The sequence below is a fragment of the Hippocampus guttulatus genome, chromosome 9, assembly GCF_054856545.1.
Source record: "Hippocampus guttulatus isolate MCC_2025c chromosome 9, RoL_Hgut_1.0, whole genome shotgun sequence".
Classification (NCBI taxonomy): Eukaryota; Metazoa; Chordata; class Actinopteri; order Syngnathiformes; family Syngnathidae; genus Hippocampus; species Hippocampus guttulatus.
The window spans coordinates 2,954,236-2,976,625 of NC_141269.1; the positions used below are offsets into that span (position 1 = coordinate 2,954,236).

Below are 22,390 nucleotides of genomic sequence, written 5' to 3' on the forward strand. Positions count from 1 at the left end.
GCCGAGTTGCTACCAAATTTCAACCAGTTGATGCTAAATTGCGGGATTTTTTAAAATTTTAAACGGGAAACGCTTAAGACATTTTCACAAAGCGCTTATAAAAGTGCAGCATGCTGCCTACGAGTCCATTCATTGTGTCTGTGTTATGAGGACAGAGCCGGCAATGATTGTGCATAATGCACCCTTGAATTAAAAAATATATATATATTAGGGTGCAGCGCCAACGTATCAGAAGGCGCATCCAATAGGAGAAGGGCTGCCGGAATGACTTCAGAGTGCTAGCAGCAAGCGACCAACCAACAGAAAAAGCCACACCGGTACTTCCTGGCTTTTTCCTCAAGCGCTTCCAAATACGGGCAAGCTTGCACCAGGTCCCTGTCGGCCTTATACACTTAAGTCTCAAAAAGCCATACCTGTAAAGACAACGTAAGTCTGCCATTTTGTTTTGAAGTAGCCATTTTGGGTTTAATATGGCCATTTCCTGGGGTCCTACCAAGATAAACGCATGTGTCTGCCCGCCCCTGATTTAAAGGCAAACTCTGAATGCTTTTGAGACTGCATCATTGAAATAGAAGGGCACGTTTCCCCTTTTTTCCGTGCCATCTGCTGCCTCGGTGATGCAGCCGCTCCATAAATCCTGCTTAGCTTGCTTTAGCCCATGGATTCCCAAACTGCGGTGCACTGAGATTAAGTGTCATGGCGGTCAGGGACGATAACTGCACATTTACATTGTTGAGGGTTTTTTTTTCCTTCTTCTTCTTCCCCCTTCTTCAAAGTGTGAACTGGCTTTGTTTTTACTCTTATCCAGAACTAAACTAAGTCTGGTGAGCAAAAGGCCATGAGAAATTCGCCCATGCCTGGGAGTTGGTGGTGCATTATTAAACTGTGTGCATTCTTCTATTGTTTGTGCCGTCTGAGCTAACAATTGAATGAACAGCACCTCCTACGAGCTCTATTCAAACTGGCCCGCCGTAGGTCCGACCTCGTGTTTGTTTTCGATACGAGGTAGGAAGACGATGCCTGATGTGTACTCTTAGCGCGTAGGCGTTCGCGGCTGTAGGAACACAGTTTGCGTCACAAACACGATTGAGGATGGAAAGATTGCAACGAAGCCTCACAAAAAGCGCCGCATCCAGCGGTTTCCACTTTTTTTGTGTTTGTTTTGCAGTGTAAGCTATACTCTTTTTTTTTTTTATCGCAAACGCAAGCTCAAAAATGGGCTCTGATTTATTTTTTCTTAAAAGGGTATCTGTGCTGTTGTAGTACAAATTGTTTGTCACCTCCTTTCTGTACCGGCTGATCGACATGACAACCATGTAACTTGCAAAACAGTTTTAGATGGAAATATTTCCTTTCAGTGTCAGTAATTTGTCTGCAACTGGGCTGTAATGGTTCATTTTTCATTTGTATTTCGTTTTTTATTTTATTTAGACTTTTGTTTTTTTAATCCCGCGTAATCAAGTAATTCCAAAACAACTTTTTGAACTTACTTCTTCAGTACATTCATCCAGTACAGAAATAAATACTTTTTCAAATTACCCGAAAGCTTCTGTATGAAATTAAAACAAAAGAAAACCCCAAAAGGACATTTTAGCTATGGTTATAGTTTATCTTTATAAACGTTTTTTTGAGTACTATCATTTTATTATTGTTTTTTCATATATAGCTTATTAGTTTTAATTAACAAAAAAGGTTTCAGTACTTCTATACATACCTCAGCTTTAACGTTGTGGTTCAGTTCAAACTCGTTGACAAGTTAGAGGTCCAAGAGTGTTTTTGGTTTTTGTTGTTGTTGTTGTTGTTTTTTTTTTTTTTAAGGAAAGTGCAGCATCCCTATGTTGTCTTTTTTTAAAGAGCAGCCCATTGTCATCTTTCTATGAAAGAAAGTGCACCAGTTGGAATCGTTCCGCCAATTTGGTTTTTCTGCTGCGCTGATAAAGTGTTACCGTGAAAAATGAGTTCACAATTTGGATGTCTTTCCAAAACATTGCGAGCTGTGACATCCGCTAGCTTGAGGCCGTTTACGGATGAAACGCGAGGCCCTCGCACGAACAAGTCACACTTCCTGTCTCTTACCATTGTTAAAACAAATCTCATCTAAATCCAAGCTTTCTCATCAGACAGCCGCAATCACCATCGCTATAGTCAAATCGTTTCAGCGTATTCTCCCAAACGCGTTTGTCGCTCTTGCATCATTGCCATTTATCGTCTTTGTGATACTTGCGGCACGTTGCATCATTTTACTTCATCCCCTCCAAAAAGAAGATGTCTGACGAAGATATTCCAATTTTCCACCTTGCTTGACTTGCCATCTCCTCCTTCCACCTGTGCAGTCTCTGGTGGCCAAATTGTGTCATTTCAAGTCAAGTCAGGCTGGGTTTGCTATCAGCCGCTTTGCAGGTGGCCCATCAGAGATAGCGCTAATCTCAAACGGGGGGCACTTTTCGACAAGAACCTTTTGCTATACAAGCGCGCCGGGTGGACACATCTAAACGAGATCAAACGGATCCTTCACTGGCTGGAATTGGATTGGGCATCAACATAGGTCACCCGCCCTCTTCACTCGGATCCATTTGCGTCGCCGCGCTGTCAAACGCTCGTTATATTTCCCAAACCGTGCTCAATGCCTCATTACCTTATTCGGCTTGGATTCATTAATTTCACAAATTTGGGGGCAGTATTTTACGATGAAGACCTTCAAATTATGTCCACCCCTTCCCACTTAAACGTCCGCGTGCTGTCCTCAGTTACGTCCGCCTTTCCTCGATGTAACGCGTCAGCGCAACATCAGTCAAGCGGATTCCTCATCGGAGTCGCACAACAGCATTCACAGACGTGTGTCTTTTGGTCTTAAAAAATACGTTCTGTGAAACTCTTCAAAGCTAGCGAGATTGAACTGGAGGTCAAGGCAAGACTGTCAGAACATTCTGAATTTTTTTTTTCCCCCCCTCAAATGGTTTTTGGATCATCATTTTCAAAGTCAACAGCCAGCAGGCGCAGCAACGTGTAATTTGTGATGATTAAAGAGGGTTTATGCATGCCTGTGTAAATGTTGATGACCCAGCCAGGAATCACCGGGCGCATCATAGATGCATTTCCATAACTTCCGCCTCTCTTAATTACCACAATGGGTTGTGAACGGCTCAAACCGCAACCACCTGCAAAAAAAAAAAGTCTCTCATCGAAACGGGATTAAACATGGAGGAACATTTTGGCGTGCATGAGTACCTGGACTTACAAGTGCGCCACATACCCGCAGCTTTGTGGCGCACTTGTATCCGTATGTTGGATGTGGGAGTCATCCAACACACGGATACTACAGTACCATATTTTCCACACTAAAAGGCGCACTGGATTATGAGGCGCACCTCCAATGAATGGCCTATTTTGTCTTTTTTTTTTTTCATACATTGGGCGCACCGCATTATAAGGCGCAATCTACAATGCATCCACGAGATGGAGCTATGCTCAAGGAAACGCCAACAGAACGATCAGATATCAGTAAAACATATTTAAATAAAGCAGCGACACAATTCACTGAACCAACAGCAAGTTATAACTTTGACTCGTTAAAGTTGAACTCTCTTGCCGCTGCTCTATTTCCGTGTTCAACTGCGAAACCGATCGCCTTAAGTTTGAACTCTGCGTTGTCAGCATGTCTCGAGCAAGGAGCCATTTTGGGGTCGACACATTACCGTAATAACCGTACACAAGGCGCATCGGATTTTAAGGCGCGCTGTGAGCTTTTAAGAAAATGGAAAGCTTTTAGGTGTACCTTTTAGTGCGGAAAATACGGTATTTGAATTTTGGATTTTTTTTGGAGGGGCGGAGCATGCTTACCTTTTTAATGGTCTAAAACAGCGGCGTTGCACAAATTTTTGTCCCGGGCTACATTGTAAGTTGTGGTTTCCCCTTGGAGGGTCGTTATGACTTTGAAGCCGTCAAAATGTATGATCGCCTTTTGCTTTCGCTTACAACCAAACCTATCGAATAAACTAATAACAACAAAACATGCACTTTGTGTGTTCGTATGCCATACCTGTTGCGTCTGACGTTGGCCAAAATAGAAATGTTTCTTTGGAGTCCTACTTCACAAGACCTTTCCACGCATGTACGCAGGCATGCATGTTAGGTTCATTTTGGACTCTTAAATTGGCCTTATGCTGCATTCATGGGCGGTGGGAAATCAGATTTATCCTACTCGGATTGTACCACCTGCGACCTCAAAGCGTTTCAGGCAAATGTAAACAACAAAGATGGCTGATTCCGATGAATTGTATTTTTTCATTTTTATTTTTTGTGGTTCATCCCAACACATTTTGCTTGGATTTTAAGGGTGAAGTTCCCCCCCCCCCCCCAACAATCAACTATTTCAAATGGAAGATAAAATTCCTATTACAGTAGTCTTTGGGGAAGGTGAAACTTTTGAGAGAAATGAGTTTGTATATTTGCATGTGAATGTCCTCAGATGTCCTTAAAATAGATTTAGAGGACGCCTGAAGGGTTAATAAAGTCAGATTTATTCCTAAAACATGAACACTATCCTTTTGGGAGTACCTAATATCCGAGGATTAGCTGCAGGCTGTGTGTGTTAAAGCTAAAACGTTAGCATTTGTAATTTCCCAGAAGCCGTCCGACCTTGCTGCTCTGTTAATGAGCGTTTCCACATAACCTCTGCTGCATGAAAGGATCACCCAACTTGCTTTGCTGGGTTTATGAAGGTGTGACCGGTGCGATTTAGGTTTTGATTTGCAGTAGTTCAAGTATTGGGGGCGGGGGGTAGATGGATGGGGTGGTTAAGGCTTTACAAAAGGGCCAGAAGGAGAGCGACAAAGGAGAGGCCGGCCCATTGAAAGGCCACAGCGCGGCCTCTCCTGCATGCCAGGCATTCCGATGCGCTGTGTAAAGGTTGGGCGACGAGGTGGCCTTTTCGCACCGCCGTCTTGTCTGATGCACCCAGCTCTTTCAAAGCCGTTCTGTGCGCGCCTGAATCGCTCCGACGACAGCTAACGACACCCGGCTTCAAATATTTGACCTGTCTGTGGGTCGCTTACGCTCCCCAAAAAAGCCAAGTGTCGCTAAAAAAAAGTGCTTTAATGATACTGCAGCGACGGCGTAAAATGTAGAACATATGATTATGCCAAACAAGAATCCACATGACTCGACTACACCTACTGGTTAATTGTTTGCCACGCGGTAATAGAATTTCTACCAAAAACGGAGATTGATAAGGTTCATCAAGTTGGGCTACTGTTATTTTGAACACAATTGTACATAGAGATCGTCATTTGTGTGTGTGTGTGTGTGTGTGTGTGTGTGTGCGCATGTGTCATTGGGACATTTGCGTTTCATGGGCTATAAGATTTTAAGTATGCCTTGACTCAGAAAGGCTGGGAAACATTGCTGTTTGCCAAAAAACAATTTGCCAAAACTCCCATAGAAATTAGATGTGGTCCACATGTAGTGACTCATTTTATCATTTTATATTGACAGAGGAGCCATGTGGGAGGAGGTAGAAATATTTTGGGGAAATGAGGAGATACTTTTGGATCCCTTTAATTTCATGGCAACGTCACCTAACGCAATGAGACATCTACTAAAAATGACATAACGCCATTGTCACGTGTAAAAAATGAACCGGTTATGGCTACTATCACTATAAATGTCACCTCGTCAAATGTGAAGTCAGCACTGTTAACACAAAACAACGCAGATTCACGGTGGTCTCCCTCGCAGGCCCCACCTCCAAGGAGCACCTTCAGGTCTTTTGACAAATCGACATTTGACCGCAATAACAAAAAAAGTGCAAAAATCTACTGCGGAAATAGTACCCCTTTCTTTTTCATGCTGCATGCTTTGAATTTGAAGCAAAGAGCATTGCTGTGATATCAAGATGTCGTTTCTTTCTGGATGCCGCTTCAAAAAAAAAAAATCTAAAATACTCTTTTAGTGACGCAGGGAGTGAATGATATTTCAAAACATCTTGAATGATTTTCCAAAACAGCTGTCGAGCGAGAGACGGCAGCACTTCTTGCCGTCCTAAATTGTGCCGGTGGGAAACCTTCCAACTCGGCGTGAAGAATGGACCTCTCTTCAGCTAATGTTTAAGGCCGGGCGGTGAACTTGAGGCCGGAATACCTCTCGGGCAGCGACGCGTCACTCAACCGGAGCTCGTCATTGTGCGGTTGTCCTCTTTCGGGTGTGGGGGGTGGGGGGTGGTCCCCTCCTTTGAATAGGTCCCTAATAATAAAACAAGCTGAAGTGTGAGCCTCATTCCAAGCATGGCAGATGCAAAGCGGGAGGAGGAGGAGGAAGGGGGGGGGGGTTGTTTGATGAATAAGGAAATGATGAATCATGGCAACGGGCGAAGGATAATGGAGCATCGTCTGCGTGGAGTTGAATTAACATCTCGCGCAGCCACCCACGCGACCGCCGCACTGATGTTTGAAGGGGTCGGGTCAAAAAGGAAATGAAGGCGAGAGCCACCGCTATCTCCCGTGTGACATCAGTGGACCGCGGGGAAAATAAATAGGCGGGCAGAGGTCAGCGTTAGCAATTATCGGCAGTCATTTGGACACTCCAATTTGGAGCCATTTTGTATCGAGTAGAGTCCAGGGACAAATGTCGTTTCGCTTGTTCAGCGGAGGTGCATCACTTGCGCCTCAATGTTTACGTGCGTAGTAAAGACGTGGGATTCGATACCTACTACATCATGAAACGGAATGAAAAACTGAGCTACCAACTATTACAGATTCCGTCTTTTGTCACGCAAATCTCTGAACGCGACATTGTTTCGGCTGAAACGTGGCGTTCCGGAAATTAGAAGAAAAAAAATCTTTGTCGCACTGCTCAAGCATGTTTCTAACGAGTAAAAATGGTCAATTCTTATTTGTAGACCACTTTAACCCTTTCAGGTACAGCGGTCACGACAGTGGACGGCTTATCCTGTCATCGGGTTACCGGTTATCATTATTGGTGCATGAAAGTGTTAAAATCGCTGCGTACAAAGTGGCGCGCATGGAGTCAAAAGCAGTCATTCAATAACAACAACAAAAAATGTCACCTACAGCAAAAATACTATAAAACGCCAAAATAATCTGAGTCTCATGCTCAGTCAAAACGCATAAAAGGGAAAAAAAGTGTTTTAAGACGCAGATTACAAAAATTGTGAACATTTCAAAAACACAAAAAGAAAAGGAAAAACTCCATCAATGAACCCTTCATGTCCAAAACTTCTTTTTAACTGTCGGTAGTCAGAGCGACAAAGCCATCTGGCACGTTACGTAGTCAAGCATCAGTCGACTGTCACCTGCCACAGCCAAAGGCTAATATTGGCCCGTTTGAATTTGTGTGCAAATAAGCAGGTGCCACCAAGACGAACTGCGCTGATAGATTAGGACACTTTCCGCCATCTCGTCTGCAGCGCGAGCTCGTTTCTGCCGTGTTTCAGGGAGTCATCCGATGCATTGTGGAAGTTTGCCCATTGTTGACTCTTCTTGGTGCACAAACATCTGATCCAAATGCAAAGAGATGCAGTCTTGAACAAATATAGGCATGGCACTGCACTTAAGTACAAGTACTCTGGAAAAGCTGATGACTGCCTGGAAAATGCAAAAAAGAAAGGGAAAAAAAACTTTTTTCGTTTTTTTTGGCAGCATCGGAACGCGTGCTTCCTAACCAGATGTATGACAAAATGAAAATTTAAAATGAGGACAGAAAATGTCCGTTTTTTTTTTAAATCGAACCGATGTACCGAATTGTGTTTTAATTTATTTTAATGCCATTCCTCAATTACAAAGGCTAAGAAGCAAACAGAAAAATTACTTCATGCTGTGGGGGGAAAAAACTATGCGAAAGGGCTCTCTTGCGCCTCATGCACGTCAAACGAACTGTCAACGGATCGTGTGGAAATTATTATAATTTATATAATTTTATTTTATAATAATACCGTGTACGGTAATTTTGAGATTCGTGTTGTCGCGGCAACTTTTCATGGCCGCCACCGTCTCCAAGCAAACTGGGCAGATAGGTTTGTGTTAACATTTTGTCAACATATAATCTGCTTCCTCTTTCACTGGAAAGACACCATTTCCTCGACAATCAAGCTTCTCTCATGAAGTCCAATCTTGTAAGACGATTGTCATCTTGTGATCAACACTTTTGTTACAATTTAGGACCGACGAGTAATTTTTTTCTTTAAAAAAAAAACAAACAATGAATGACCTCCAAGCTGCCAGTTGCTCATATTTACTTCACGTGCTCTTTCAACATGATCTTTTCCCCCACCGTTTCCTCCGTAAACACAGCAATGTTTGGGGAAGGGAGGGCAGTTTTTAGGGCGTGGTACGTGCATCGGTTGCTTGCGCAACAAGTGGTGGTCCAGGTATAGGAGTCCGTCCTCCAATCCGGAACGCGTGCAAATCCTGCGAGAGGGCGCTGAACGCCGGACTGCACCATTCCTCTCCACTGGGGAGGCTCTAATACGACCCATGCGGAGGAGTCGTGTTTTTGCAGCGTGCGCAGAGGAAGACGAGGACTCACACTCGCTCTCTGTGCCGCCTGCTCGCTACTTTCCGCTCCTCCTCCCCTCCTTCGGTGTTCACTCCCCTGCACGGCGGTGCGCGAGCCTCCGGTCCACCGCCGCATCGCGTCGTCGACACGGACGCCAGTCTCGTTTCGTTTCCCGGCGTCCGAGTGGAGCTCATCTTCGAGAGTTTTCCCCTCCTCCGGTTGAATTCGATGCCATCGCTCGGGGGGGATTTTGTACTCCTGAAAGCGACGCGGGCGAGAGGGTGACTTGCCCGAGCATGTTCACAGCCGAGGCGGCGTCGGATCTACCTGCGAGTCGGCCGCCGGCCTCACGCCGTCACAGCCCCGCCACCGCCCCCGCAGAAACACCGCTACACTCCGGCCAGCGTCACTGAGCAGGAAGGAAGCACCAGCCGGCTCCCCAAAAAAAAAACAGCACCATGGGGTTCTACGGCACTTTGAAGATGATTTTCTACAAAGTGAGTCGCTGCGTCGCCTCGCTGTTTTTTTATTATTATTATTATTATTATTATTTCGAGCGTTTTTTTTTTTAATGACGCGCCACTCGTGGGTCAGATTGCTCGGTCACTGCGGAGGACTGAGCGGCGTGGTGCAGAGCTTCAGCAGCCCAGCGAGGCCCCGCTCTTGCATTTATTTGGATAGTCAACACGCCGATTTGGAGTTCTCGCCTCGCGAATAGCACACATTGGTTTCATGCCGCGGACGGGTGGCGGCTACGGTATTCGAGTGGATGCTTTTTATTTATTATTTTTTTAAATGGCGAAAATGCGCGCGGACTTAGTCATCGATTTGACGCAACGTGCTAAGCAGCGATATTCTCGGGTTTCGCAACTGGTGGGTGGAGGGCAAAAGGTGGGCCCGTTCCGGAGTCGATTTGCGGACACAGTAACTGGATGCTGAGATGTTGTAATGAAAGTTTATTTTGAAAAGCCCACACGAAATCAAATTGAGTATTTTTTTCACGAATTTTTTTTTACAGTAGATCTGCAGGTTAAATTACAACTACAGCATAAAAAAGAAGAAAAAGAAAGTTTGGAATCGCTAATTTTTGTATAGATTCGAGGAAAAAATTAGGGGTCAGTTTAATCCACATCATAACAGTGGTGCTTTTTAATGTGATTTTTCTAGCATGAAGACCTTCATAATCCTTCAAAAAAAGACATAAAGCTAAAAAATGCCACTGTGACATTGCGATATTTCTTCAGACATCTTAATGTAATTGTCTACATTTTAACATACCGACGACCCAAATGAGCCAAACCGCCGACGATCATTTGATTTCTAAAATTAATTGTAATGAGACAGTTCCGACGCCTTCTGGTAATTATAAACGGCCTGAAATAGTGTTATCGTTCTAGTTACCATTTAACCGTTTGGTTTCAAAATATTTTGATCATAAAAGACAGTCCATATGCCTGTCAATATGGACTTGACTCCTTCAAGTCATATTTAGTGGAGGAGAAGTCACGGATTTTGATGAAATAACCTGATTTTGTTGAGCCGCACAGATACCGAACTCTGCTTTTTGCTTTGTTTCCAATTGTGCCTTGAAATTCACTTTGCATTCTCTCGTGTCAGTTTGAAACCATCCCGAACCATCATTTGTTTGAAACCAATGCTACTTTTTTCTTTTCCCTTGAATTTGTAATAGCTGACTTGTATAGAAGTGGCTGGAAACCGAACAACATTGGTTGTTAAGCAGCAGCAGCAGCGGTTGTCTCGCGTGTATGTGATCCGTTGCCCGTCGGAGTGTCTCACTGAGACTACTCCTCACTGCTCTCATGACACGAAGCATTTGCCCCAGGCTCGGACCTGGGAGAATGGGTCACTGTGCCAGCTTGTCTGTATTAAAAACATTATTTAAAAAAAAAAAAAAAAAGTCAAAGTGAAGAATTAACATTTTGTGCAACATTTTTTGCTTTTAATCAATGGACATTGATGTAAATGTATTCACCCTCCCTTTGGCAAAGCAGTCGCAATCAAGTAGCAGTAATTGTCATCTTTGCAGAGCATGAAGAATGTACAGTATATATTTAGAAATATAATATACAGTATATAGGCGTATTATGTTCTTTCTCTATTGATGATTCATTCTATTTCAAATATCACCTGTTTATAATGACCGCAAATACCGATGCAAGTTTTGTCCGTCTGTCTCGAGAGACTCACCCGTTAGCATTAAGCTAGCAAAGAAATGTTCACTCGCTGGTAACCCGCACACTGCTCAAGAAAGGAAAATAGACATCATGATTTGAAAAAGCACAGTTGTAAGTTTTTGTTTTTACTTTTTTGTTTGTTTTGTTTAATCCTAAAACTTGTAAAATGTGTAATTTGGGACGCTGATGAGGAAGTTGAGGTAACACTGTCTTCTTAATGTAAGAAAAAAAAAGATGGACAAGTTAGCTGCTGAAGCTTTTGGGCGTTTGAAATGCTGCAGGATTTTGCACTTCAGTCCAAGCATATGAAAATACCGTCAAGTTTCCCCTGCGTCCATCTGGCATGCCGGATACGGTGAAAAAAAGGCAGGCGGAAATGCTTATTAGTCCACATTCCCTTCTCGCTCTCATCTTCACACACAAGAAGAGGCTTGTTCCATGTTTCCGCGTTTTCTTTTCCACGCCTTAATTTTCTGTGATCTTCCCTTACACACACACACACACACACACGTTTATTTTTTTTAAACACACACACGCCCTGAATCTCCTTGGCGACTGAACTGCCATTGCAATGAGATCACAACTTGGTGGTTGGCTCATGCCAACTTGATCTTTACCAACGCAAATAACCTCTAACCCTGCACGCACGCACACACACACACACACAGATATGACATCAACATCATTTCTGACTGCTTTCACACCCATAGCTGGCTTTCCCCGCTCCATTTCCTGGTCTCGCCAACCAAATTGCGTCACAACAAACCAAATGACTGTGCTCTTTTCTTTTAATGTTGGTTGCAAAAAATGTAAACAGGAAGCAGATCAGATGTTCGTAATAGAGCTGATTTTCTCGACAGTTTGCCAAGCTGGAAAATCCAGCGGGTTGTAGGACATTGGCAAGTAGTTAGCCTTAAAAAAAAAATAGCCAGACTGTACGATCTTTTCAAATGTAGCACTAATGTTATGACGTCATTAATCTGGCATTTGTTGTTTTTAAGTTGATCAATGTCTGCAGCAAAATTTCAAACCAAAAAAAAAAATGTTTTCAGCTGTTGGTGAACAGACAAAAATGGCAACCACAAAGCAACGTTTTGTAAAGATAACAAAAAGCATTTAAGATCAAACCTGATTAGTTCCTTCATTTTTACATTCATAATTTTATTACTACAGATCAAGATCATGTATTAATAATGACATTTTTTTTCTCACACTTGAAGGAAAAAAAAATGTTCTCTTTGTTTCAAAGCCAGGGAAGTTACTAACACACTAAGATTTAATTTGATGGATTCTGTGGCGTTGTCCATCCGCCGTGTCTTCTTCCTTCGAACCAAAAAGTTAATGAGCTGATCGTTTTCGAGCACCAACCAAACATCACACGAAAACGCACTCAATGTCCAGGTTTATGTTGTAAATTGCATACAGATACATACAGGCATCGTCTGTGTTTCTGCCCCTCTTGGTGGCGCATCGATAAGACACGAACATTACAGCGCCCCTAGAAACCCATGGGGGGGCAATGTTAAAATCACTGGAAACACTAAAAGTGGTTCTCATTGGAATGCCAATGGGGGAAACCCCTCACCGTGGACACACCTTGAGGTTTTTAAGCACGCGGGCCGCCGACACTCGCCACATTGCCTTCTTCGCTTTCGACATTCTTAATCCTTTCCTCCGCTGTCGCCATGTTTGTTGTCAAAAGGTTACCCCTAAATGAATAACGCGCGGCTTTGGAGGCGCTCTCAAAGTGCCGTTTCGCATGCGAGCGGGAGGAGGAAATCATCAATTGTGCTTTAGATCACAGACTTGAAGTCCTGGAGGGGGGGGGACGTTGGGTGGCGACGGTGGCGCATTAGCGTGCTAGTCATGTCCACGTGCTTCTCCTCCCATCCGTCGCTTTGAGCGCGTTGATTCTGTTGCCTGTTTTTGATGCAGGCAAGAATGGGCGCAGTCACTGATAGCCGACGTTCTTGGCTGTATTTTAAGGGTTTGAGTTCTAATTAAAACCCAAATTCCCCCCTTGGGATTGTGAAGAAGAAAAAAAAAGCACTAAAACCGGCCAAATTATAGAGACTGACAAACTAAATGACCAATCTGGAGGAGAGACGTGTTATCAAGCCTCTGCAGATCCAGACAGTGCGGCATCAAATATGCTGCTTTTCGCTGTCAGTTTTTTTTTTCACACAACAGAAAAGGCAACGGGGGTGGGGGGCAATGCCGTTTTATTTCAAACAGACCTCACAGATTTTCCTCACAGGCAAATTTAGTGTTTGTTTCATTCGTGACCATGTTATGTCATTCATTTCTATGCAGGTGCAAAATAATGAGTTGCAACGGCGGTTCTCAAACTTTTTTTTCTTCTGTCCGGGAACCTTACCAGTAGGATATAAATCAACATTCAGGGATGGCGCCAGGTCATGAAACCTCTTAGCCGATGTGGCTAAAGAGAATCTAAAAAAAATCCTCTTGGCCACACTTAAGTGTTGTTAGCCATGACATCACCTTTGTTTTGTCGCTGTCGTTTTATATACGCCGCACATACATGCACGTGGCACAAAACACATAAAAACTTCTGATATGTTTATTTTCTTTGGGGTTGTAGGCATAGCTTGCTAGCTAACCGTATGTTTCAGAGGTCGAAGTAGGACACGTCAACACCTGTGTTAGGTTCATTCAAGACTGTGCAGATGGGAGTTTAAATGCTTGTCTAGAAGTGCCCTGTGATAGACTGGCGACCAATCTGGGCTTTACCCAGTTTCCCTTGGCCAGCCGTCAGATGGCGTCTGCTCCGCCAACACGCGGCGAACGTGGCGCAGCGAACATGCCGATTATGCCATTGTGCTGCCTCCTCTCTGGGAAATAGTTTTTGTTTTTTTTCCGTGAGTACCTTAATGGCACGATTGTTGCCGCTCCTCCTGCGTTTGGATCTCATTAGCTTTGTATCCAGCACATTGGTTCATCTATTGATCCTCTATTCTTGGTCTCGGCATTAGCCTGCATGTGACGCTAGCAGATTTTAAGATGCCAAGTTGCAGACACAATGCTAACAACGTCTGAGGCAATTCTGCACCACGTTCGGGGCGGGGAGGGGGGGGGGGGGGGTGTGACTGCACGACCTGCTTTTTACCCGCCTTGAGAATTCTGCTTTTGTTGGAGTTGAAAGCAAAAAGTATTCCAATCAAATAGTCTTCCCATTGTGTTTTCGCTGTTCTCTCTTCCACAAAGGCTTAATTCCTGTTAAGGGTGTCGAGCAGTCTCCTTATATCTTGTTTTTCTCCTTAGATGAAGAGAAAGTTGGACCATGGCCCCGAGGTCCGATCTTTCCCTTCAGGAAAAAAGCCCTGCAAAGGTCCCGAGTATCCAAGGTGAGCTTCATCCACACACAAAGAGGAAAAAAATAGAAGCCATAAATGAAAGCAAAAGACTTATATACTGTACTTTTTTACTTTACTTTTTTGCGCTAGTTGAGCTCTGGTTTTGTGTGGAAGCACTCAAATTGTTGCAGAAAAGGCTAAAAAAAAAAAAGGTCGTCTTTGACGTCAAATCTTGTCGAACGTGTGGTAGGACGAACATTAGTCGTACGTGGGCTCCACTTGTGGTACGCAACAGAATCCCTGACTAAATACTGTTACTTATTTTGTTAAGTATTAGTTTTTTAAGCATTTATGAATGTAAAATGTTCAAAAAGAGTTAGGGCACAGGTGTCAAACAGAAGGCCCTGGGGCACAGATCTGTCCCGCCGCATCATTTTATGTGGCCCGCGAAAGCAGATCAAACATTCAAGTTCAAGCCAACTTTATTGTCAAATGTGCTGCATGTGCAACATACAGCAGAGATGAAATTTCATTCCTCAACCACAGGAGAGAGAGGAGCCGCTGCGGGTGCCCGCGCCGCCATCAAAATCTATTATTCTTGGTTTGAAGGGCACCGCATGACAACACCTCAGACGCGGCATTTCGACGTTTTTGTCCTCGGCCGTCGAGTGGGTGGTCATCTAAGTGTTCAATGCATGATCAAACTTCCAAGATCCTTTCTAAAATGGCTACCAAAATGTTAAATTCTCATATGTAATAAATAAGAGAGATATTCTAAGCGTTTTCTTGTGACCAAACCCCTCATGATAGGAACTTAAGTTATTTTTGACTTCTTTGTATGGTTTCAGTCATAACGGCCCTCCAAGTGGAAACAGTCACGAAAATGTGGCCCGCGACAAAAATTAGTTTGACACCCCTGATTTAGGGGAATACGTTTTGCCCCAAAAGCCAACAAAAAAAGTAAAAGACAGAAAACGTTATTTGAAGCTAATTGGACTCCGATCTTTTTTTCGAATAAGTGTCACCACAAAAGCCAAAGACAGAAAAGTCAGTTGTCAATATCCGGGCCAAGCTCCTTCAAGTGTCCAACGTGAGCTTCCACCAAATTTCACATTCCTTTCATTCTTTCCTGCATCAAAAGAAATGAAATATTTAACAGGCGCTAGTTTTCGCCGCAAAACATATAAAAGGCTGTGAAAGGGAAGCAAAGCGGAGATGTTCAAACAGAATGACGCTTTCCCGCCAGCCATCGCCGATGTTTCCCATGAATAGTTGATGCACATGTTGCCCACTTAAAAATACACGGACGCGCACAACAGCCACTTAAGTGTAAATGTGGATGTGTAACCAGCAGCATATCGCCATCCTGGCCCATTAAATATGAATCAATAATGAAACTGACTCTGGCCCCCACCCCTGCGCTGTACTCTGTTTCCCGCACACCGGGAATTTCTTCTGCATTCGTGTTTTCACAGCAGGGTGTGCAAAACACGGTACGAGAAGGATACAAAAACAAAGTAAACATTTTTTGGGGACTCAGGTCTTGTTTTGGTACAAAGCTCACCCCAAAAAGCCAAAGAAAAAGCAGAACGCTAGCCAGACCTTTGACGCTGTGACGAGCTGGGCCGTCTTTTTGGTTGAATTAAATCAAAACCCAAGAAAAATCAAAGCTAGCACCCATGAGGAATCATTGTGACGCTTGCATTGCAGTGGTGAATGCACTAAAAGGGAGCGTTCGATCCCCTTCGAGTGTTCCTGACGTTGAGCGGCCGTTTAAATTGCCATTTCAGACCATACGAAGCTAACTCGGAGTCGCTGCAAAGTCCTCATGACGATAATGAAGCTAATTTGCTGCGGTTTTAGCCTTCGACTTACAAATGACGGCGGTGACCTTTCTGAATAATCGCTTTCATGAATATTTCATATTCCGCTTGAATGTTTCCCAGTAAGCGTTTTTTGCTCGTTCCAGCCCGACGGGAATCGTGCCGTGCCCGTCCACGCCCACCACGTTCGGCCACATCCGGGCGGCCAACGGCCAGGGCCAGCAGAGGCGGCGCATCACCTCCATCCAGCCACCCGCGGGGCTCCAGGAATGGCTCCGGACGTTTCAGGTAGGTGGAATTTTTCCAATTCCGTTTGTGCAAAAAGAAAAGCCGCCATTTGGCTCGTGTTCTTTGACGCCGTCGGGGGCGACTTGCAAATGTTTCCAATTCTACGGGGCCACCCCCCGTCACCGTGGCGAATAAATGGCCTCCGACTTCAAATAATATCAGTAGCCACCTCCAAATTTTATCTGCAGGGAAAACCACGGGTCGGGGTAATAATCAATCCATGTTCGCTCTCGCTCCTGCGCGATAATTGTTGCCGCCGTCCCAGCCGTGCCTGCACATCAGCGGAAGGCACTGTAGCGTGCAATTGGAATTAGCCCGAGCTGTCGGGGAGGCTAAAAGCAGATGAAGGGACGACATGTTGTCGGTGTTAAAAAGTTGAACAGATGCTATCTAATGTCGGGCGTATGGATGCGTCGGAATAATTTATTATATATATATTTTTTGGAGCTTGTTATTAACGGGGCCGAGGATAAGATGCTAATCCGTGGATAATTAAGGCAGTCTGTTTGCAGGTTTCTCTCTGTGAGAGGCAGATCGTACGATTACACTGATGCACTGAGTCGGTTTTTTCTTTGTTTGGTTTTTTTTTTTTTACTTTCTGGTTTTTGCATTCAAATTGTTTGTACTTTCAAGAGCGGTAACATCTTGCGTGGTGACGTTTGGCCTGTCGTGGAGGTGCCGTGCCCAACGGTGACATTTTTACCCTTGAAACACTTCAATCAAGTTGAAAGGGAAGAGAAGAGAGTTCAATGGGAAAACCGGGAAGTTGAAATTGACAGGCTATGTTAGCTCAGGCTAAAAGAACCACTACAATACAGACTTGAGAAAAAAAAAGTTGTTTTATTTAATGTCAGTATTCCGATTTTCATTCCATTTCCATCTTTTTTCAGTGCTTTTTTTTACAGTCCTTTTAAAAAAAATGTTGACTAGAGGTGCGATTACTGGTCAATTTATTATTTTTATCATCGATTTGTTTACTTTTTTTGTGCTAATGTGATTTTCAGCTTCTCCATAATAAATATCCAATATCTGTGGTCCTCCATGAATTTGGACAAACGATGTTTGTGCTGACTCAAAATAAAATATTGGCTTTTAATTTGATACAGCATCAACATTTTTGCCTGTTTTCTAACATGTAGCGACCCAAACTCGGAACTGAATCCTCACGACCGTGTGCATTCTCGCCACTGTCAATTTGGGGTGGGGGGCGGGGGGGTAGTTGAACATCAAAACCAGGAAGTTGAAACTGAAAAACCCCCACCCAGGTCACGTTGTTCTTCCTCAGATGGCAACCTAGTCGACTGACTCAACTGCGGTTCTGCCAGTTGCAGCCAACTATTGAATGGCTTCCAAACAATCGGTTAACACATTGTCTTGCCCACATTGCACATTTTACAGCGGGGGCCTTTTTTTTTTTTTTTTTTCTCGTAACGAGTTGGAAGCATGGACTGGTTTTAATTGACTCTCTTGGAAATAAGACGTCACCGCAAACATGCTCATGTCCGAGTGATGACAGATGACAGTCGAAGCTGCTCGTTCCGGCTGACTCGCAGTCACACCCGCGTGTGTGTGTTTGTGTGTGTTTCCAAGACGAGTCCTCGGGCCAGTTTTACCATCTTTTCAAAATGACAGCTTCGTGATTGTACAGGCGGCTCAAAGCCAAACGAACATTCTGTACATTCCGCGCTCCCGTCGCGGCCCGTCGCGCTTTTGGAGGGGGGAGAAAGAGAAAGCGACAGCATGACACGAGTACCGAAGAATACCACAGATGTCTGCCAAGGTTGAGTGGTTAACAAGACACAGACAGAAGTTTGGTTGTTTATTTATCCCCCTAAATTACTTACGCCTTTGTGATTTGAAAAATTGCACCCTACTACATTGTGATGTTGTTTCGAATCGGATTCATGGTTCGTCGCTATAAAGTCTTATTTCCTTTCTGTTTTGAACATGACGCAAACTTTACATGACTCACGGCACTATATTGTGTTTGACCGCAGAAATGTGTCCCAAAGCGCCACTTTTCTCTCTTCGTGTTGCGTTCGTGTGACCGTTTTATCCACAGCCTACTAGAAAATGACTCCGAAATAACAGCCCAGCTCATGGCCAGACACGCTGGTTAGGGGAGTTCCTGAAAATGTTGTAAAGCTCCATAAATAACCCAAGGACGGCTGAGTGACATCAGAGTGTTTTGCTGGATGTCACAGTTCCTCTGTGGTGAGAACAAACGTTTTGATCAGCTAATGGCGGGAGGCTGAGGAAACACTCGAGCGGAGGGGAAACACTCAAGATCACGAGCGAGGGAATTTGATAAACCTCAGACCACGTTGCAAACGCTTGCTGGAAGGACGATGTTGTGCTGGAAATGTGTGCTTGGCATGCGACGTAACCAAGCGTACGGAGAGGACGCCAATGGACACGTGAATGCAATTGGTGCAAATTCTCCTCACATAGAATGAGCTGGCGCACAAAATTGAAAATCAGTCCAGTGTCCACCTCGGGTTTTATTTCTTCTCTTTCAGTCTAGAGAGAAAGATTCCCCAGACCCACAAGTACAAAAATAGGAGATGAAATAATGCAAATACTGGATCCGTTGCTAAGATGTAGTTTTCATCCAACAAATACAAAAATGCAATATTGTGTGGAAATTAGCCCAAATATTTTTAAAAATGGATGAAAAACACAAACTATTGGGGCAAACAAAAAATCTGAAAACACGACAAAATATGAAACAAAAATATGAGACCCAAAAAATGCACAATTATGAAACAAAACAGATGAGAAATATAAGATCTGACAAATATATTTTGAGGAAAATATTAGACGAATATCAAAAATACCAGAAAGCAATTCAAAATGTAAACGAAAATTCTCAATATTGAACAAAAAATAGATATATTTTTGGAACAAAAAATTTTGGGGAAAAATACAAACCGGATTGACCAAAAAAAAAAAAAAGGTGAAATGTGTTTGACAACGTTTGCTTGAAATGATCAGTAAAACAGCAAAAGTTCTAATTCTCAACACGTTACCTCAGGAGGCTTATTCGAAGCAAAATAAAGTACAGGAAGATGCCAAAAAATAGACAAGTGAACTACAAAGTCAGTGTCATAGCACATTGTTGCAGTATTTCACATCTAAATTTTCAAGCGGTGCATTCATGTCTTGGAGTCACTGGAATATATCTGAAAACAATACAAAATATTTGACAAAAGTCAAAAGGGAAAAAAAAATACTCATCACCAATATGGCACTGGATAATCCCCCCCCCCTTTTTTTTTTACTCTTTTTCCAATTTGAGCCAAAAAACGGAAGCATTTGCACTACTTCAGATAAATATTGCACTTACATACATTCCGCTGAGAGTAATCTTTGTCAGTTTTGTCTGCTTTTCCAGTGTCACAAGTCCGGCTTGCGGCGTTCCGCTTTGCATGTTTGCAGCCTGAAATAGGCGACGTGCCTGCAGCTAACTCTGCCGCCGCTTCGTAGGACACGTCGGGAGTCGTTTAGTCTTCCAAACGCCAAACGCAAGGCGGCACGGCACGTCCGCAAGGTGCCTCGACGACAAGCTTACATAAGCACCCAAATGACTTCCACGCGGCCCATCGACTCGTTTTGGTATGCAACGGGTGGCACCGTTCGTATGCGGGTGGTGTTTCAACTTACTGCGCCGCCTTGGCTGCTCTTGTACGTGTCGACCAGAGACAAAACTGAAAATACATCTTTCAAAAGTTGGCAATTAGAATGCTTGCAGAACTATTACGGATAACACAAAACAAAACCCATACAGCATTGGTGAAAAAGAAACAAAATCAGTCAATGATAGACAACTAAAATACATATCTGTTTCCCCCCCAAAAGTTGGGCAAAAATAATGCAAATTTAAGAAAAGTTTTGGGGGTGGGTGCAGAATTATGAAGACTAGAATTGTTTCATCCATCTATCCATTTTTCGAACCGCTTAATCCTCACCAGGGTCGCGGGGGTGCTGGAGCCTATTCCAGCCGTCTTCGGGCAGTAGGCGTGGGACACCCTGAACAGGTTTGCCAGCCAATCGCAGGGCACACATAGACGAACAACAGATATCCTTTATTTGTCCCACACTGGGGAAATTTAAAGTGCTCTATAAATACAGCTGCGCATACTAAATATGACAGGGGGGTGGGGGAAGGAAGAAATGAATCATTATTACCAAATGGTAATTATAACTAGTCAGGAAAAATATCTGGACAAAAATACGTCATATCAGATCCTTATATGGTTCCCGTCTTTCCCTCTTTGATGATCCTTCTGCGCGTAGGACGGAGAAACCGAAACACTTTCAAACTAATCGGCAATGCTAAACATGCAGATAATTACATTACTTGACATGGTAATACTAAATTAGAACAGGAATAAATTAGCCGTGCTGCACTGGCACGAGAGATTAAGCCAAAACAACTGAAACAGTTCAAAGTCACTCATTTTAAGTACACCTACTTTAAAAAAATGGAAACCTTTCTCTGCACTGCATAATTGCTTAAAAGCTGTTTCCATGGAGACCATATCCAAGCTGCTTTTCAATGCATATTTTTTTTTTCTTTTTTGCAGAGCTGGTCCGGCCCTGAGAAGCTGCTGGCGCTGGACGAGTTGATTGACATCTGCGAGCCGACGCAGGTCAAGCATATGATGCAGGTCATCGAGCCGCAGTTCCAGCGCGACTTCATCTCCCTGCTGCCCAAAGAGGTGAGGGGAAAATAGAAGCGCTCCTCCACTTCATTTCACCATTTTGCTTCTCACACACACACACACGCGCGCGCGCATGCGTTCTCTTTTACCTCTTTGTGTCAGACGTCAAGCTCTTGAATGGAAACACCTGACATGTCGCTAGCTCTAATCCGACCGCGGGGCTGCCTCGCGACAGTCACGGTGGCTCAAAGAGGACTCGAGATGCGTGTTAAGCAGCACGCACCCCATTGTAAATTCGCTCTACCTGATCAAGGATGTAAAAAGCCCACTTAACACTGAGTTCAGTCCGAGATGATGGGCTTTTTTTGTTGTTGTTGTTGCTATTCCGTGTTCCTTTGCAAAATATACGGCCCGAAAAGTTGTGCTTTGTTCTGGGATGTTGTTGGATGTTAACAGCAATAACTATTCACGATACAAATTTGTAAATGATTTTTTTATTATTTATTTATTTGTTTTTTAATATGAAGACAAAATTGGTTTATTCTCTGAGCTCCAGCTGAAACATTTGCAAAAATACGGAGAAATTTGCGGTGGAAAAAATACATTACAAAGGTAAATTATTACAAATTATTCATGAAAATGCAATGGAAAGAAATATGGCTGTCACCCGGGCTGCCCTAAGATGTTTTGTTGCAGCGTGAAAATACATCTTCTCGTTGTCGTTGAAACTGGCGCTGGCAAATTAGCCTTGGGATCTGTTGACCACATGCTGAATTTGTCACGCGATGCTTCGCGCTGGTCTCCGGATTTTCCATGAAGACCTGCAATGAAGCTATTATCCTTTCGGTCCATGTCATCATCCTTATTCACTCATGTTCGTACAGCACATTCTTGGCTTTAGGTGCCTTTTTTTTACCTCGATTGCGCCTTTCTCACTTTCTTTCTCGCCGTTCCCACAGCTGGCGTTGTACGTGCTGTCGTTTCTGGAGCCCAAGGATCTCCTCCAAGCCGCCCAGACGTGTCGCTACTGGCGCATTCTGGCCGAGGACAACTTGCTGTGGAGGGAAAAATGCCGGGAAGAAGGTGACTGCTTCATCCTGTGTAGCAACCATGTCACTTTCAAGTTTTATAGAATGAAAAAGTCAACTTGTACTTCGCACTTCTCCGCCACTAGGCATCGATGAGCCTTTACCCATCAAGAAGAGGAAAATCGTCAAGCCCGGGTTCACTCACAGCCCCTGGAAGAGTGCCTACATCAGGCAGCACAGAATAGACACTAACTGGAGGAGAGGGGATCTTAAATCACCCAAGGTAGCTTTTTTTTTTTTCTCCCCACCCACTGATCAAAGGTAAATCTTTGAAAAAGTGAGTGGACCTCAGCCATTTCCATGAGCAACTCCACCGTTGTCGTAAAACACTATTATGTTTATTGTACAAACCTGTGTTTTTACAACCTCTGCGACGGCCGCCTCGCGCAAAGCCAGGATATGGGCCTATGCAGCCGCGTCGCTGTCGGCCAATCAGGTGACAGTGACGAAACGGCCCCAGACAGCAGGCGTTTAGAACCTCCCGCAAGATGGACGAACTGACTTTGA

General features: G+C 43.8%; 1 protein-coding gene and 1 long non-coding RNA gene across 4 annotated transcripts in view; one reads left to right on the forward strand and one right to left on the reverse strand.

Moving 5' to 3' along the window:
• Positions 1–22,390, forward strand: part of fbxw7 (F-box and WD repeat domain containing 7) — a 72,050-nt gene that overhangs the window by 39,580 nt on the left and 10,080 nt on the right. For 2 of the 3 annotated variants that reach the window (XM_086119587.1, XM_086119589.1), the window contains 5 exons: positions 13,989–14,071; positions 15,990–16,131; positions 20,718–20,852; positions 21,755–21,878; positions 21,970–22,106. In XM_086119587.1, coding sequence (XP_085975713.1) covers positions 13,989–14,071; positions 15,990–16,131; positions 20,718–20,852; positions 21,755–21,878; positions 21,970–22,106 — 621 coding nt within the window. Of the gene's footprint in view, positions 1–8,860; positions 9,009–13,988; positions 14,072–15,989; positions 16,132–20,717; positions 20,853–21,754; positions 21,879–21,969; positions 22,107–22,390 lie in introns of those variants that run through there. The other variant, XM_086119588.1, reaches the window with a different exon arrangement.
• LOC147199864 (uncharacterized) lies at positions 8,235–8,954 on the reverse strand. The gene is made up of 2 exons (XR_015101790.1): positions 8,839–8,954; positions 8,235–8,769 (listed from the first exon to the last, which is right to left on the reverse strand). It is a non-coding gene; the product is annotated as an uncharacterized LOC147199864 (long non-coding RNA).